Below are 18,842 nucleotides of genomic sequence, written 5' to 3'. Positions count from 1 at the left end.
CTTGACAAAATAACACAGAATTACTGGGAGGGACGTAAAGAATTCCCCATCCCATCCTCCCTTTTGTGAGAGTGGGTTCTTTGTCTTGTCCCATCTTTCCATTTGTACTCAAGTCCTGTGCAGGGAGTTGTACTCCCTGATCCTTTGGGTCCCTTCCAGCTCAGGATATGCCATGATTCTGTGATGCTGGGTTGGTTATTCCAGTAGCAGGGCAGATCAAGACACTCTGCTGCTTAAAAATATCTTCAAAGATGAGCTAGGTGGGGTTTTCCAAGTGGGAGGGAGGGAGGGAACAACTTGCTTGGCAGTGCCAGAGAACTGTATCATCCCCAAAATAAAACCCTTGGGCATTGAAAATCCCTGTTTATGCATCTCATAAATTTCCTGTGTTTTTGCTGGCTTCCAGATGTGTTTGCCATTCACAACAGAACAGGAGTGATCACTGTGAAGAAGCCTCTGGACTATGAAAGTGTCCAAAGTTACGAGCTCCGAGTGCAGGCAGACTCCCTGCAGGTGGTGAGGTCCAACCTGCGGGTCCCCTCCAAAAGTAAGTGCCAAAAATCCTTCCCTTGCCATTTTTTTCTCACAGATATTGCTGGTATTTGCTGAGGGGGCTGAGACTGCTCTCCAGTGACCTTGCTGGGTATTTCTTTTTCCTTGAGTAAGAATTGAGTGTGTGGAGTGTGACACATCAGTGGTCAGGAGTTTGGCTTTGTTAAGAGCAGGGTGAGGTCCTGTGCAGGTTTAGCCCCTGTCAAGGATGTACCTGCCAGAGCTGCCTGTTTCTTCTTGAGCCTGGGAGAAATCCAGGTAAGGTTATATCCATAAAAATACAGCCAAGGAATACCCAGGGAGCAGATCAGGCTCCCATGCAGCACACAGCTTTCTCCAAACCTTCCTGACGTGGCTGAAGGCACAAGGCAGTCAGCAGGTCCTTCCCTCCATTCCCTCTTCTGACTCACCCTCTGCACTAGAGCAGCTCTCCAAAGTGGGCAGCACTTCCAAAAAAGTGGTGGCTGAATTACTTTATCCAGGAATGCTTGATAATGACTGGGGTTTGACTTCAGGCCAGCTTAAAGGAGCACAAGCTGTTTGTGCCTTTGGTTCTCCATGAGTATACAGCACATATATTCCTTAGAATATAAACTGTGCTGCAGGGATGCCTGAAGAATATGATAAATAAATAAATATTTATTTATTTTTTTAATAGTAGTGTCTGGCCAGCTGAATCACTTATGGCTTCATAATGGAAATCCCTTGATCTCTGGGTTTGATTCCTGCATTTATACAATGAAGTCCTTTCCATTTTCTTGTCACTCTGTTTATTTTTGAGGAATTTTAATCAGGTTCAACACTAATTCTGAGTTTCAGAGCACTGAATTGATGAGCTGCAGTGGGAGGAGATGGGCCACACTTAACACATCACTGTGGGCTTTGCTGAGGTTGAATTGATGAACCACTTGGGAGCTGGGTGACTTGGAATGCACAGGATTATGCAACACTGCATTAATACAGAGCTGTGACACCCACTGGCAGTGACCTGCTGCCAGTTCTGGTCTTGGATACCCCTGAATCTGTGGAATTTGTTCTGAAATTTGTTGGTGACCTACTCTGGAGCTGCAGGGATTTCTGAGCTCCTCACTTCAAGACACACATTGAGCGTGTCCAGGGCTGGGAATGGAGCTGGGGAAGGGGCTGGAGCCCCAGGAGGGGCTGAGGGAGCTGGGAAGGGGCTCAGCCTGGAGCAAAGGAGGCTCAGGGGGGACCTTGTGGCTCTGCACAGCTCCTGCCAGGAGGGGACAGCCAGGGGGGGTCGGGCTGTGCTGCCAGGGAACAGGGACAGGACAAGGGGAAAGGGGCTCCAGCTGGGCCAGGGGAGGCTCAGCTTGGACAGCAGCAGGAATTTCTGCATGGAAAGGGTGCTCAGGCCTTGGCAGGGGCTGCCCAGGGAGCTTTGCAGTGCCCATCCCTGCAGGTGTCCCAGGAAGGGCTGGAGGTGGCACTCAGTGCTCTGGGCTGGGGACAAGGTGGGCACTGGGCACAGCTGGGACTCCCTGGGCTGGCAGGGATTTTCCAGCCTCAGGGATCCTGAGGTTCCATAAATAACACAGCCCTGACAAACTGCTCAGCCAGCACACAGGCCTGAATGTCACAAAGCTCAGAGGCTGGGTATCCAATTGTTTTCAGTCATGGTATTATAGGAAATAATTATAGAGAAGTAGGAGCTGGGATTTTCATCTGTTCAGGGGAAAAGTGAAAGTGCATTAAGTGTAACTGAGCTTGTCATTTAGTGATGGTGCCAGTTGGTAGCATGGCAATAATTGAATAAATATATGAGGAGAGAAAGTAAATTGAGACGTCCTTTAGACTATAAGAACATGAAATTGGTGACTTAAACTGGGGGTTTCATAGATGATGCTAAATCATGCAAAGTCACATTCTTGTTTTCAGCAGAGTCAAACTCATTAAAGGAGTTTCTTTAACTGAAACTTCATGATATGAAATTGCTGTGTTGTTTTACTTCATTTGAGTGGAAGGGGAGCTGGGTTGGATGATGAGGATGACTTAAAACGCTTGGAGTTCTTCTTGAGGATTCTGGTGATGCTGAGCCCTGAAGGACCTTCAATATTAATGGAGTTTGGACAATGCTCTCTGGCACAGGGTGGGATTTTTGGGATTTTTGTCTGTGCAGGGCCAAGAGCTGGACTTGATGCTCCTTGAGGTAAGAAGATAAGGAGTAGGAGGAGCAGAAGGATTTGTGTTGAAGCAGAGGGAGCAGCAAAGAGAAAGTGCTGCCTAAGGACAGCAATAAAGAGCATTGGAGCAGGATGGACAAGTAGGGACAAAGAAAGGCTTTAACCTCCCAATTCAGCCTGGTTCCAGTTGTAGAACTTTATAGCATGCATGTCCAGAGAAGCTGGGGCTGCCCCTGGATCCCTGGAATTGTCCAAGTCCAGGTTGGACAGGGCTTGGAGCAGCCTAGGATAGTGCAAGGTGTCCCTGCCCATGGCAGGGGTGGGTCTGGATGGGCTTTAAGGTCTCTTCCAACCCAAACCATTCTGGGATTCTGTGATTTCACATTCCTGGAAATACAAAGATAATGACAGAGACCTGTGGTGGCTTTTCCTGTATTTAAGAGGAATTAATTGGGTGACAAGGTGGAGATTGGTCACAGGTCATACTCCATGATCTTGGAGGTCCTTTCCAACCTGGAGGATTCTATGACAGGACCATGTTAGACAGGGTTTTTATCTTCCTGTCAGAAGATCTGAAAACAAAATCACCCTTCCATTGATTTTTTGCTTTTCCAAACCCCAAAAACCCTTTGGGAATAAAGTGGAAATGGGAGTTTTACAACTAAAATTCTGCAGCTGCTGCATAGTAATTGGGAGTGATGATTCCACTCAGTTAAATATGAGCATGAATTCTGTGTCCCTGTGGTGTTGATGTAACAGTAAAGCAGCCTTATGGTTTGAGTTGCAAAAGTTGGTGCTGGCGGTGCTTTACAAGTTGGCTGCTCTGGCAGTTCCAAAATCCAGGAGTTGTGACAGATGGACTCAATGCAAGCACAGCCTGGAGAGCTGATCCTGCTGCCTCACAGCTCTGGGGGAGCTTGGGACAAACTTCCAATTTCTTTGGGAAGCAGAGCACTGCATTTCAGAGAGGCTGCACAAAACCTGAGCTCCCACTCAGGTGATTATTTGTTAGAAAAAGAGGTTTTATTTGGATTTAAATCAGACCTCAGGTCTGTGCTGCTCCAAACACGTTGCTGTTTGCTTCTTTTTGCACTCTCTCCAGCAGTGATAGCACATGATGATCTTCTTCAGGCTTTATGGGCTCATTTAGATCTAAATGCCACTGAAAAATATTCAGTGCTGATTCCTACTTGGTCCTGCCAAATGCAGGAATGTGAGCTGGAGCCCAGCTGCAGTTCAGCACAGCTCACCTGCCAAAGCACAGAGCCTGCTCTACACACTTGTAAGGCAGGAGTGAAGCAAAGTGCTCCCAAACCCTGGCAAATTACAGTTCTCCCTCCCAGCTGGATGCAGATAAACTTTGGAAAGGTTCTTTGAAATCTGCTCCTGCAGGATTGCTTTTGGAGATGCAGGGATTTATGTGAGAATTATCCATGCCTGAAGAGCAGCTGTACCCATGGCTGGGTTGGAATATTGCAGAAGGCAAGTGCAGTGCTGCTGGTGAAAGCACTGAGTAAAACTCACCTGGGAACACTCAAAGCATCCTTGATGCTGTCCCAGTGTCCAAAAATCATTGCTTTACTTCAGCTTCATTTCTGCAGCCTGGCAAGAAAGTACAGGCTTACATGGATCTGGCACATTTTTAGATGGAAAACTTGGACTGGAAAAGAACTTTCAACAAGGATGTTTGGGAAAAACTTGTGGGAATGAAATGCTGGTACACACTGGTGACCCAGGAGTTTTTGTTGGGCTTGTTCTCTGTGTTTCTTATTCATGGTCTACTCATTTTAGGTGTTTCAGAGGTTCTTCAGCTTTGCTTTAGGTGTTTTCACTCCCCTTAAGCAAACCACAGAAGCTGAAAGATCCAAAAGTCTTGGCAGTGATTATTTAGCCGGTTTCTGTAAGCTGAGGAAGATTTAGAAGCAGCTGCAGGTCTGTATTTTCTATGCACTGCAGCTCATCTCCAGGGGGCTGGAGAAGAAGAGGAAAAAGGAGCCTTGCAGGAGACTGAGGCACCACTGAAATCAATTTTCTTGGCTCTTTTTGGCCAGCTTGGCAGCCTGTGCTGCTTTGTCCAGGGAAAGATGCTTTTTGTTCTGCTCTTTAAGCAGCACAGTCATAAGTTACAGGATTTTATACTTGGGAGGTCTCACAAGAATTACCACCAAGGAGTAAATCCTGCTTTCAGCTCCTGAAATCCCTATGCAGGTGGACATTCAGTGGTGACAGTCCTAATGTTGGCTTGTGAATATGGAGGGTATTTAATTTGCTTTTTGCTTAATGTAATAACTTCCATTTCTCCATTCTCAAAGCATTCACCCTTTGCTAAACAAATCAGCATTTTGGCAGCTCAGAGAACTGCCAGCAAATTAAACAAATGGGGAGTTGAGCAAATTGCAAGGCAAACTTTGCACAAGGCTCAGCCACCTCACCCAAACTGGCCTGATATGACAAAAGTGAGCAATATGCAAATGATGTTTAATTTGAATTAAAGAGAACCAGTGCAGGTGAGCCAGCACCTGATCCCACCTGTATGGACACTCTGCTGGCCCAGGGACAGCATTTTAATTATTTGGGTTTTTTTTTTCAGATTTCAGCTCCATTTATGAAGCTATCATTAGTTTCCCAAGAGCTGGGCCATCAGATAGGCAGAATATGACTTTGGCCATGTCAGAAATAGTCTGGGGTTTAATGTTTTCCTCCCCTAAACACACAGCTCCTAAGCCTTTCCTTAAGAGCCTGCATTGTCCAAGTAACTCAGATCAGTGGCACCTGTGCAACACTGAAATTATCCTGGCACTGAAATGAGCTGGGAAGACCAGCTCAGAAAGGAGGCAATTTATCACTTGCAAATGTGGTTTTAATGAACTGGATATCATCATTTCCAGCAATCTTTCTGGATGATACAGTTCTGAAAGAGAGAAGCAGATGTTGGTGGAGATTTCTGCACAGTGGAATCTGTTTGGCACCAGGTCCATGGTTTTTGCTGGATGTTTTTCCCCTTGCAAAAGGATGGAGATGTTTACTGCTCAATGGGCTGGAGCAGGAACCCTTTAATAAAACCACATTAACAGTGGGGGCTTGTGTTCAACCTCTGGTGGTTTGTGTTGAGCCTCTCAGGTGAGGCAATGCTGGTGGAGTTCTCCTGGGCCAGGCCAGGTTTGGGAGGAGAACAGGCTTGGGGATGATTTCAATTAACATAGGAAATTAATTAAGTGTTGAGGCTGCTGAGCCAGGACTCTGTGGCCATTTATGAGTTTACAGACACCAGGACTGAATCAGCCATTAAGTATTTTCATAGCAGTAGGAATAATTAAAATAGATAAAGGAAGGTGCAGAGCTGCTGTTAATGAGCTCTTTGTGACACCCCTGGGTATTTACTGGGATCAAAAGCCTTGGGACTAAGGGGTGATATGGATCCCTAAATGGAGCTGGGGAAGGGGCTGGAGCCCCAGGAGGGGCTGAGGGAGCTGGGAAGGGGCTCAGCCTGGAGCAAAGGAGGCTCAGGGGGGACCTTGTGGCTCTGCACAGCTCCTGCCAGGAGGGGACAGCCAGGGGGGGTCGGGCTGTGCTGCCAGGGAACAGGGACAGGACAAGGGGAAAGGGGCTCCAGCTGGGCCAGGGGAGGCTCAGCTTGGACAGCAGCAGGAATTTCTGCATGGAAAGGGTGCTCAGGCCTTGGCAGGGGCTGCCCAGGGAGCTTTGCAGTGCCCATCCCTGCAGGTGTCCCAGGAAGGGCTGGAGGTGGCACTCAGTGCTCTGGGCTGGGGACAAGGTGGGCACTGGGCACAGCTGGGACTCCCTGGGCTGGCAGGGATTTTCCTGCCTCAATCACTCTGGGATTATCCAATTTTACTATTCTGTGCTGTCTCAGGGATTTATTTTTATTTTATTATCCCTATACTCATTTTACATGATCTCCCTGAGCTGTAAATGCCAGGAGATGTTACAAATTATTGCAGAATTTTCTATTTTCTCTTTTCTTTCCCTCTTTTAGGTAATACAGCCAAGGTCTTTATTGAGGTGAAGGATGAAAATGACCATGCACCTGTGTTTACCAAAAAAATGTACATTGGAGGGGTGTCTGAAGACGCCAGAATGTTTTCTTCTGTGCTTAAAGTGAAGGTAAGGCTGAAGTTTTTGTTATAACCTTCACCTTTAGAGGGAAAATTTGTACTCACTGGTTTGATTTTTTACAGGAAATTTTGAAATTTGCATCTTCTAAAGCTGCTTGATGGTTGATGTTGGCACAAGGATGATTTTGAGTTAAAACCTAGGTTTTGTTTGTAGTCAGTTTTGGTGCTTGTGTCTCATGCCAGTTTGTAGCTCTCATTTTAGATCTGTTAATATTTAATTATTTGGTTTATGTCCAATGCCAGTGGACATAAAAACCAAAAAAAACCAAAAAAAAAACCAAAACCTGAATTTTTTTGTATTTTGTGGTACCTAGATTTTAAAGGGGAAATCCAGCAACTTTAGGTCTGCAGTGGGAGGAAAGTGGGCATAAAATTAACCATCCATAGGGTTGGTTTTTGATATATTTTTTGTTTCAAAGAGAGAGAAAATTAATGGAAATATAACATACAGACTACAATTCACATCAGATATTAATAGCCAAGAATCAAAGCTCCTTCTTTTTATTAAAACAAATAAATTATGTGTTTAGAACACCAAGAATGATAAATGATAAATGGGTCAAAGCTTAATAAAGTTGTTCCTAGCTGGGGGGTTTTTTTTATTGGTTTCATGAGAGTCCTTCCCAAAATAAGCTCAGAGAAGTGGGGAATTGGGAAGCTTCTACTTCATCAAAATTAGGAATCCAAAGATGGTGGCAAATCCAAGAATCGTGTCAAATCCATGAACTTTGGAACTCCTGAACAATCACAGAATCATTAAGGTTAAAAGAGACTTTTAAGGCCATCAAGTCCAACCATCCACCAGCACCGCTCTGGTCACCACCACAAATGTCCCCAAGCACCACTTCCACACATTTTGGGACAATTCCAGGGATGGTGGCTCCATCACTGACCTGGTCAATGCTTAACCACCTTTTCTATGCAGAAATCCTTCCAATGATTCCATGCAAACCCCCTCTGGAACAACTCAAGGCTGTTCCCTCTCCTCCTGTCCCTTGACTCATCCCCACCAGGCTCCATCCTCCTTCCAGGGAAACTCTGGAAGGCAAAGTAATTCAGGGGAAGGAACGTTTTGTTCCCTGTGAAAGCAAATGAATCACGAGGCACAAATGTCAAAACACATTTGGAGTCGTCCCACGAAATGTGGACAGGCTGTGAAATCCTTCCTGGTTTTCCAAGAGGATTTCTTAGGCACAGGTATTTTTGTGTCAGTCAGGGGGATAAGAAATAGGTGGAGAAAAGCTAAAGGAAATTTGGGGGTGATGAGGGGAATTTGCCCTTTAGAAACATTTGACTCAAAACAGGTGATCAGTCCACAAAGGAGGAGCAAAAGAAATGTCAATTTTGTGTCTTTAAGCTTTTTCTATTCCAATCCTCCCTGGTTTTGCTGGCACAAAATGGAATGAGGCTTAAGCCAGGAGTTGGTATTAGGGGATGGCATTAAACATAATTGTGTGTTTAGTGAAAGTAAAATTAGAAATAATTAAGAAGTACTCTTGTTGCAGAAGATCAGGCTGGAATTTATTGTTGTAGCACCGAGCATTTGCAGCAGTCAGTGCTCGTTACCTTTTTTCCTGGCCTTTAGAAAGCAAAAGTAATTGCTCTGTTAGTTAAACACAATCCCCATTCCAGCCTGGTTTAAGAATAATTAATCGAATGAATGTCTGTTCTTGAGGAGTAGAATGAAATGAGCAGCTTTCCAAGCTGAAATTTAGGAGAACATTAATAAAGTACACGCAGAGCTTGCACCGTAGAAATTATTCAGGTTTGGATTCCAGGGGGAAATTCAGGTTCTTAGGAGGTGTTTTTAATGCATTTGCTTTCATCTTCTGCATTCATTAACAGTTGCTCAGTTTCTTTCCCATCATCTGAGTGATTTTGAGAAAAAAGTGATTTTCTCTGTATCTTCTCATTATTGCTGGCACTGACAGCAGCTTTGATGAGCCTCAAAGGTGGGATATTGGAATCAGAGAATCCTGGGGTGGTTTGGGTGGGAGGGGCTCCAAAGTCTTTCCAGGGCTTCTCTTGTCCAGGCTGGCCAATCCCAACATCTCCCAGGTTCTTCTTTAACAGGACATAATAACTTATGGGGATGATTAAGGACTGCAGTCTTCAATTATTTATAGAGTAGTTGATGTCCATCAGTTTTGGATCAATTCATCACAGATACACCACTGAACATTCAGATGCTTGCCTTTGGTTGCTTCAGTCATGCTCCACTCTGACTTGAACAAAATTTCACAAATAATAAAAATAACCAAACACCAAAAATTAATTAAAATTTAAAAAAAAATAGGGAGAGAAGAAAACTAATCCTGAGTCCATAATCTTCCACACAAATTGAATTTAGAAACAAACAGACCAATAAAATGTTGGATAAAAACTTCTCTCATCATCCAAACAGTTGATATGTACCAAGGCCAATCCTATGGAGTTTCTCCCAACTCTCTAAGGCCATTGGGTTTGCTGCCAGCAGCATCCTCTTAAATACATTCATTTGAATATAAAAGCCTTTTAGAGGAAGATAATGAGCTGCTTTGCTCCAGATTCATAGTAAGATTTCTCTAAGTAGATGAAAAGGATGCTTAAGCTCAGCAGAATACCACAAATCATTCTCCAAAAGTCATTTTTCATCAGAATTAATTTGGGGAGTGATAAACCACATAAATTATTCTCTGTGGGTCTGACTGGATTACGAGCAGTGGCCTCTGAGAGCTGGGAGGTACTGATGCTCCCAAGATAAAGGGATATATTTTAATAAAATGGCAAATTTTAGCAAAGGATTTGCTCCTTGCTGCTTGAATTCCCCTTCTCTGCAATTCCCATTTTTTACTCAGAATTTCCAATGTGTTTGAGAGCCCATTTCCTTAAGTAAAGACCTTTTTGTGCTTTTCATTAGGAATATACTAATTAAAACTAGATGTAACATGCATAGCCTCTAATTATGAATTCTGTGTCTTGATCTTTGCTTTGTGTTTCCTTGTATTAGAATTATTTTGTTTTTCATGGGTATTTTCATGGAAATCCTGTTGCTCCCCCTCAGAATTCCAACCAGGCTTCCTTGAGCCCCAAACACAATTTTCAATCTCCTTCAGGAAACAAACCCACAAAAGAATCTTTAGGGAAATCACAAGCAGGAATTGGCTTTTCCCCATAATGGAACGTTATTAGCTCTTGCTTTTTAAATATTAACAGTGTTAACCTCTGCTTTTCTTCCTTTATTTATTAAATTACTGAATTATTACAGATTTAAATGAGGGAAATATCAGAGGTCCTAATTCTAGTGAAGAAAGAGAATTGTCTGAATTCTTGCTCAGTTTATAAAGGTGGTTTTGTCCTGAAAATGTTTGCAGGGAAGGGATCTTGCCTAAATAATGCTAGTGAATCCAATTGGCTGTATTTCCTGGAAATGCTTTGATTTTACAATATTTTCATTCCAGCCCTTCCCTAAGCTCTTTGCCCCTTTTTGATCAGATTTTTCATGGAACTTTATCCTTTATTCCCTTTGAATGTCCTTTATTGAATATTCTTGGAATATCTCAACAGAAGAGAGCAAAATAAACCAAAGCCATTTTAGGCTGCAGGTTCTGGCCCTGAGGACACACAGGGGAGCAGGAATTCCTCTTTTCTTCACCTCAAAATCGTCTTAGAGATTCCCATAATGAGCTAAAACAATGGATAAAAGAAACAGTTAAAATTCCTGTATAGGGAGAGAATACCAAAATTGTCTTTTTTTTCACAGATCTGTTATTAAATCTCCTTTTTTAATTTTTTTTTCTATCTGTGCCTATAACCTGTAGATTTCTTTTGATCTTTCCTTTTCTTTGGGATGACAAGGGAATCTTCAGTGTGGCAAGTTCTGGAATTCCAGAGATTCCACCTTGGGCACCCAGGAGAGCTTTCAGGGCAACATTTGGCTCACCCTTCCTTTGGCTGTTGCACGACTCATGCACAAAACTGAACTGCTTTGCCAGTCACAACCTTTCCTTCCTTAAAATGTGATTTATGGATCCCAGAGTAGGGAGAAAAGATGCTTGGTGGGAGTAAAAATCACCTCTGAAAGCTCATTGCAGTGACAACAGCGCAGCCTCCAGCTGCTGGAACATCTGGCCCCCAAAAAAGCTGTGTGCCCTGCTAAGACAAATATTACAGGAATGCCAGGCATTTTCCCTTCAAAAATCATATTCCTGCTGCCAGAGGAAAATAGTAGGGAAGTAAGAGAACTTAGAGTAAAAAGTTCAGGAGATTTGGGATTTTTTTTTTCCCATTTAATTGGAGATTATTTCAATTACTTTGTTCTTTGGGGGCATTTTGAAGACTGCTGGTCCTGCATGTGCCTTCCTGAGTAAAGGCTCCTAGAGGGGCTGGGAGTGGGGAGTGTGCCTGGATCATTTCCATCCCATAGAGGAAATCCAGGTGTGTGGCCTTTACTTCCTCTCCCACACAGAGAGTTATCCTATCAAGCATTAACTGCTTTTGGCTGAAGAAAAATGACAATAAAATCCATTTTTCCAATTATTTGTTTCAATACCCAGCTTTGGGAACCACTCTTATTCATCACCTTTTCCCATGAGACAGCTTGGCAAAAGGGATCCCTGTTTCCTTCAGCACCTGGGAGGTTTTTAGCCACCACTGGAGGACAAAGTGAGCAATTCCCAGTCACCTGATTTCTTCCTACCTGTGTTTCTTAGAAAATTCCAGGCACTGGGGGTATTGGGAGTGAGCTGGGCAGTGATCAGTATCAGTGATGTAGTGAAGAAATATAAATTGATATATAAATTCATCTATAAATTGATACATCAATTCAAAGCAATATGAATATGAATGAATATATGAAAATAACCATCAATATACTATAATATAGGGATACTGATAAATTATATAATGATGTATTATATACAGTATATTTTATGTTAAATATGAATATAAATCTTTTTTAAAATCAAAGTTTCAAATTCCTGAGGCAGCCAGTGGCAAACCAAGATGAGGAGCATGAGTTCCAAAGGGCTTGAGCCAGATGAGGGTGTAAAAGAGCATGGAAGTGAAGAAATACTGGGAATAAAGGAAAAATTGCAATGGCCACCCCAAATTTCCAGGTTTAGGTGTCTGTAGAACACCCAGTGAAACCTCCCCTCAAACAGCCCAGTGACAGCTGTGCCATCAGAACGGGAAATCTGCAACAATCTGGAAATCCCTACCAGCAAAAACGGTCTGGTTGTGAAATCTGCTTTATGTGCCAGCCACTAATTGGGAACATTGGAGCTGCCATCTGCTAGGAAGGGGGGAAAAAAACCCCTCAGCAGCCCAATCCCAGTCCTGCCATTCTCCATGCCTTCTTCACAGCCTGGGGTTTGTGGTTAGGGGAGATCCTGTGAGGGGGGTGGGAAACATTTCAAATGAACAGCTGCATTTCACTCTGAGTAGCAAATCTGGATTTAGCTCAGGTAAATGATAATATGATAATAAATATGATAATGCTAAAAAGTGGGATCATCAATGGTGATGCACCTTCAGGAGCTAGTGATAATTGTTATGCTCATCCCAAGCGTGCCACTGGTGACTTTTGGTAACAGGGTGGGGTTCACCAGCCTCCCTGGGTGTCCTGCTATCAAGCTGTGCTTGTGCAGTCACATGGAGCCAGAGATTAATTAATTTATGCTTTAAAGGCATCATTTGTTGGGCCTTCTTGCAAAGGAGGAAAAAAGAACGGGTTGATCACTGAGACAGCAGAATGGTTTGGGTTGGAAAGGATTAAATGGATTAAAGTCCATCCATTCCCACCTCTGCCATGGGCAGGGACACCTTCTCTGTCCCAGGCTGCTCCAAGCCCCAAAGTCCAGCCTGGCCTTGGGCACTGCCAGGGATCCAGGGGCAGCCACAGCTGCTCTGGGCACCCTGTGCCAGGGCCTGCCCACCCTCTGAGTAAAAATACCCTCGCTGCTTTTGTGCTGGGATTGGGGAGCACCCCAGGATTTGTGCCTCACTCCCCTCCCTGGGAGGGGATGGGGAAGGGCTGGAGGCAGCAGCAGCAGTCCTGACCCAACTCCCTTTGTGTGGGCACACCTACACTCAATCACAGGAGGCTGGAATTTGTCCTGGTAATTCCTGAGATCATCCATATTTATCAGCCCTCAATCACAGCAGGATTTAGGAGACATCTGTATTTCTGGTGCAGAACAAAAGGCAGATATGCTGCTGGAATATTAAGATTAAGTGCAGCTCTTTCTCTTCTTTGACAGTCATAATGCAACTCTTGAGATGTCATAGATCTCCTCCTAATGAAGTGTCAAAAATATTTACCTTCAGGACAAATTACAGGAATAGCAAACATCCTTCCTAGGATTAGAGAAGTTTGGGAGGTTCCTGGGAGCAGCTCACAAGCTCTCTCTGCTGGTCCTGCCAAGCCCAGTGTCCTTAGGTTTGATCCAAAGTGCAGAGGAAGGGGGGAATGCAAACAAGAGAGTCAAATTTGAAACTGGAATCTGATCATTTTCCCAGCCTGTTTGGCACCTGCTTGCTTGTCTCTGGGTGGATGTGGAAAGAGCCTGAGCTGTGATGATGCTGGGGCTGCTGATGGCTCTGGGGTGGCACTCAGCTCTCAGAACTGGTGACAATTAACTCAGAGCCTGTCCACCAGCTTGAGGCACCTGAACTCTGCAGGACTTTACAAGCTGTGAGCTTCAAATGTCAAAAGGCCTCTTTCACTGGAGTTTAATGCCTTAAACTCAGCTGCAAGGCTTGAACATCTCATTAGTCCTGAGCTCCAGTGCCCTGAGCTTTGTGCAGGAGGCCTGACTTCATTTAATGCCTGTGCCTGCAGCACCAATGCCTTAATTTGGATCCAAACTTTGTTTGTTTTTAGTCTCACACGTCTCCAGGCGTGAAATGCTGAAGGTGAAATTGATTTCTGTTGTCATTGAAAGCCGCGACTATTAAAAGCCGTAGCTTTTATTGAGAGAGAATTTGCCAGTATTAAAACTATGATGGGCTTCTGACCCAGCTGAACCAACCTCATAAATCCATTTTAACAAAGAAATTGGCTTTTTATTGGAAGGGTTTCCTGCTGCTCTCCAGGGCACCTCTAGGGAGCCTTTGGACTTCACTGGGCGCTCAGTGGGAAACTTGGCATGCTCATGGATGTCCCCAAGGAGCTGGATCAGACATTGCTCCTGTGGCTGCTGCTGGGTCCCTCGTGTGCCATGTGAGGTTACAGGAATTCTGCTTTTCTTTCCCCCCAGCTCCATTACCAGCATGCAAAGCTGTGTGTGGATAAACAAGAGGGTTTGGCCAGGCAGGACTTTTCTGGATTGGTCATGGCTTTATTCTGAGCTGTGCTGTATGAGCTGAACTTACCCTGGAATTCCAGAATGGTTTGGATGAGAAGGGACCTCAAAGCCCATCCAGTGCCACCCCTGCCATGGGCAGGGGCTCCTCCCACTGTCCCAGGCTGCTCCAAGCCCCAAAGTGCAGCCTGGCCTTGGGCACTGCCAGGGATCCAGGGGCAGCCACAGCTGCTCTGGGCACCCTGTGCCAGGGCCTGCCCACCCTGCCAGGGAACAATTCCTCATTCCCAATATCCCATCCCTCCCTGCCCCATTCCCTGTGTCCTGGCACTCCATGCACAGCTGAGGTGCTGCTTTACTTTCTGTCTTTGTCACCATCCAAACATCAACCTGGTGTTTCTCTCCAGCCACTTCCTTGAGTTCAGGTTGGATTTTAGAAATGTTTCCTCATGAAGGAGTGACAGAGCATTGGAAGGGGGCTGCCCAGGGAATGGTGGAGCCACCAGCCCTGGGTGTGTTCAGGGATTGAGTGGATGTGGCATTGCACAATGTGGTTTAATGGGCAAGGTGACAATCAAAGGTTGGCTGTGGTGAACTTGAAGATGTTTTCCAACCTTAAAAATTCCATGATTCTATTTTTACATTACTTCTTCCTTCAGCAATTCATTTGTGTGGAAAGCCAACCATTTTTCTGACTCTCCACCTGTCAAGCTCCCATCTGCTGGCTCTGGGATCTTGTGGGGTTGTGTTTCCCTGTGCCAGTTGGAAAGCTGGAATGCTCTGGAAAAACCCACTGATATCTTTACTTTTTTGACTGAGAGAACAGAGTAAATTTCAGAAAGCTTTTTAACCTTCCCATCTTTCCTAAAATCACTACTAAAGGAGTTTGAGCTCACCCAGGAGGCAGCACTCTCGCTTTTAAAAGCCTTTAAAAAACCTGCGGAGCTGGAGAACAAAAACAACTTAAGACATTTTATATTTATGCCTTTGGTAGTTGAGCCAGACAAAGCTTTGTGAATTTAGAAGAAAGCAAAATATTGAGAGAGGGTGGGAATTTAATCAGTTGTGTGTCCATGACGAGTGACAGCCAGTGTCATTCCAGGAGCTCATCTTTGGGCTGCTCTGAATGAAACTTGCTCTTTCCAGCTAAACCAGCCTGGATATTATCCTTTAAGTGCTGGGTGGTTCTGTCAGGAAATCTGGGCTGATAGGAGTTGGAGTACCATGGAGCATACACAGCTTTGAGTACCTGGATTGCTTATCTGGCGTTGGTATTCCCTGAAAAATTATCTGAAAATGAATAAAAAACCAGGAGGGACGATTTCCACCATATAGAACTTGTTCAGTGCTGGTGAGGAAACAATTAATGATGATTAATGGCCCCCTGTTGAAGGCTTAATGGCCTTGCACAGATAATTCTCTTTTAGTACTGTGGTGTCTCATAAACAGCTCTGCTCTCTGTGAGCAGGGACAGGACCCCAGGGAATGGCTGGAGCTGGGTCAGGCTGGAGATAAGGAAAGGCTCTTCCCCAGAGGGTGCTGGGCACTGCCCAGGCTCCCCAGGGAATGGGCACAGCCCCGAGGCTGCCAGAGCTCCAGGAGAGCTTGGACACTGCTCCAGGGATGCCCAGGGTGGGATTGTGGGGGTGTCTGGGCAGGAACAGGGGTTGCATCAGTGATCCCCATGCATCCCTTCCAGCTCAGGATACTCCATGATTCTGCAAACCCTTCATGCTGACACAAACCCTTATTGGTTTTCATTCCCAAGTCATGGCACAGTATGGATTTTCCATGGGTTTTACATGCACCTTTTCAAAGTTAAGGCTGATTTTTATTCCAGCATTAGCTCAAGCGACAGGCCTCAGGAGCAGTGCCAATATTTCCATAAAAACCTGCTGATAGATCCTGAAGTATCCCAGATGCTGAGGCTGTGACCAAGACTAATGAGTGCTCAGGCATTAATTAGCTCCCACCTCGCTGATCCCTGGAAGGAGCATGGGAAAGCTTGGTCAAGGTCCTTGAAACACTCCCCTCTGGATACAGGTTGAACAGGAACATAAGGAATGGGGCTGGAGAGGCCAGGATGGGGCAACACTGGGTTTTCAGGAGCAGGGAAGGTGGAATAACAATTCCTGGGGCTGCCTGGTTGATGCCAGCTCTGCATCTTGGTCCAGTTCAGCAACGGTGCCAGGGCATCTCTGTGTCCTTAACTGGGGTGCCCAGCAGGTCCCCGTGCACCACTGCAGGAATGCCACTCAATCCTTCCTTATTTTAATAAAAAGTTACTTGATTGCACCAAAAATACTTGTGCTCCATCAGAACAGGGGTGTTGTATTAGACATCCCTCTAATATGAAGGACACTCCTGTGCAAATTTGTGCACGAGTTGTTGCAATGGTTTTTTCTTTGATAATTCCTTTTCAATGAGAATTTGGCAGTGGAGGTTTCTCATAATTAAGCAGTTCTTAGGTATTGTTGCAGACTTGAAAGTCAACATAAATTTTTCTACTTTTAAATTTTTTTTTTCTTTCTTCTGGAGCAGTTTAATGCCAACAGAGGAGGAAGAAATTGCTGGAAAAGCAAAACTGAGTGCAGCAAAGTTAAATGAAGCATTTAAAGTAGCAGCCATATCTGTGCTCTGGGATCTAATGTTTTAAATGTCAGAGTGGCAGAAATTTGCTGGGCCAAGATGTAACTTTATTTAAAGGACAAGGTTAATGGCTCCTTCCATGCATATTTACCTTGTTTGCCTCTGCTTGTTTCCTTTTCCCCATTAGGCTGATGATAAGGACACCGGGAATTACAGTGCCATGCAATACAGGCTCATCATTCCCCCCATCAAGGATGGCAAGGAGGGCTTTGTGATCGAGGCTTACACGGGGCTGATCAAAACTGCCATGCTCTTCAAAAACATGAGGAGATCCTATTTCAAGTTCCAGGTCATTGCCACTGACGATTACGGCAAAGGACTGAGCAGCAAGGCAGAAGTGCTCGTAAGTATCAGCCAGGGATTATTAGTATGGAATAATTCCTGAGGAAATTCAAACACTGCAGAAAGGTTCATTCCAGGCAGACCTAGAGAAAAGCCATCAAGGGCTTGTGCTTAATTTTTTGAAGGCACTGGAATAAAGCTTTTCGTTTCTTGAACCAAAAGATTTTGTGACCTGGAGTGGCAGGACACAGGGAGTGGCTTCCCAGTGCCAGAGGGCAGGGATGGATGGGACATTGGGAATGAGGAATTGTTCCCTGGCAGGGTGGGCAGGCCCTGGCACAGGGTGCCCAGTGCACTGGCTGCCCCTGGATCCCTGGCAATGTCCAGGCTGGGCTTGGAGCAGCTGAAGTGGAATAGGGATAGGTGCCCATGCCCATGGCAGGGGTGGCACTGGATGAGCTTTAAGGTCCTTCCATCCCAAATCATTCCACGATTCTGTGTCCCTTGGTCGTGTCCAGGTTGTCATAGTTGTTTATGTTAAGGAATAATTTTGGGCTGAGGATGCACTTTTCAGTCCCTGAGAAAGCAGCATTTCAGAAGGGGCACCATCTTTAGGTGTCAAGCTTGTGTTTTGTGCTGTTCAAAGAACATTGACTTAGTCCAGGCACTGAAACCATCCAAGCTAAATTTCCTTAAAGCCTATAAATTTGATGGATTGGCTCAATATTAGCATAATGTGAAAGGGATGGAGTGCATTATCCACTTCATGAGAACACTGTCAAAGGATACAGATGAGAGCCAGAGTTCTTGGTGTGGTGAGTTCTGCAGGAGTTCACCAAATAAACATAAAAGATGACACCCTCATGCTTGACCTCCCAAAATGATGGGGCATTCTCAGGTAATTTAGACACTAATGGGATATTAAAATATAGCCAGAAGGAATTGACATTAACATTAGAAAGTGAAGGATGTCTCATTAATTTATAGAGGTTTCTTTCTGACGTGTGGCTGAGTGATGAGCAGTGCACCCAGCTGCTTTGAGCAAGGCCTGGAAACCTGGAGGAGGTGGAGATACAATTCCAGCCCAGCCCCATGCTGCCTAGATCACTGGCACATGGACCTGTTGGAATGAGCCCAGGGGAGGCTCCAGGATGGGCAGAGGGATGGAGCAGCTCTGCTGGGAGGAAAGGCTGGGAGAGCTGGGATTGTTCACCTCGAGAGGAGAAGCTTTGGAGTGACCAAACTGTGGCCTGAAGGAGCTACAGGAAAGATGGAGAGAGACTTGGGACAAGGGATGGAGGGACAGGACACAGGGAATGGCTTCCCAATGCCAGAGGGCAGGGATGGGTGGGATATTGGGAATGAGGAATTGTTCCCTGGCAGGGTGGGCAGGCCCTGGCACAGGGTGCCCAGAGCAGCTGTGGCTGCCCCTGGATCCCTGGCAGTGCCCAAGGCCAGGCTGGACTTTGGGGCTTGGAGCAGCCTGGGACAGTGGGAGGTGTCCCTGCCATGGCAGGGGTGGCACTGGATGGGCTTTGAGGTTCCTTCCCCCCAGGCCATTCTGGGATTCTCTGATTTTATGCACCAAGTGTGATCCATACACTTGAGATTCTTTCCCATGATTTTAACAGGATTTTCCTGCTGTGGGGTCAGGGACTCAGGCTCTCAGATGTTATTCCTTTCAAAACCAGCTCAAAAAGTGAACAGAGAAATTAATTTAATTACTCCCATGCAAAAGAGCAAGATGTGGGGGAAGAAGATAGGACTGCACCGGGAGGAGGTCTGGGGAGAAGAGG

General features: G+C 45.2%; 1 protein-coding gene across 4 annotated transcripts in view; it reads left to right on the top strand.

The window, feature by feature from the left end:
* Positions 1 to 18,842, top strand: part of PCDH15 (protocadherin related 15) — a gene marked incomplete at both ends in the record, with an annotated part of 244,341 nt that overhangs the window by 187,401 nt on the left and 38,098 nt on the right. For all 4 annotated transcript variants that reach the window (XM_084210351.1, XM_084210349.1, XM_084210352.1 and 1 more), the window contains 3 exons: positions 407 to 547; positions 6,694 to 6,821; positions 16,892 to 17,107. In XM_084210351.1, coding sequence (XP_084066477.1) covers positions 407 to 547; positions 6,694 to 6,821; positions 16,892 to 17,107 — 485 coding nt within the window. The remainder of the gene's footprint in view (positions 1 to 406; positions 548 to 6,693; positions 6,822 to 16,891; positions 17,108 to 18,842) is intronic.

This window comes from Fringilla coelebs (assembly GCF_963513975.1).
Source record: "Fringilla coelebs genome assembly, chromosome: 8".
In the NCBI taxonomy this organism is placed as follows: Eukaryota; Metazoa; Chordata; class Aves; order Passeriformes; family Fringillidae; genus Fringilla; species Fringilla coelebs.
This window is presented reverse-complemented; position numbering and strand designations above follow the sequence as displayed.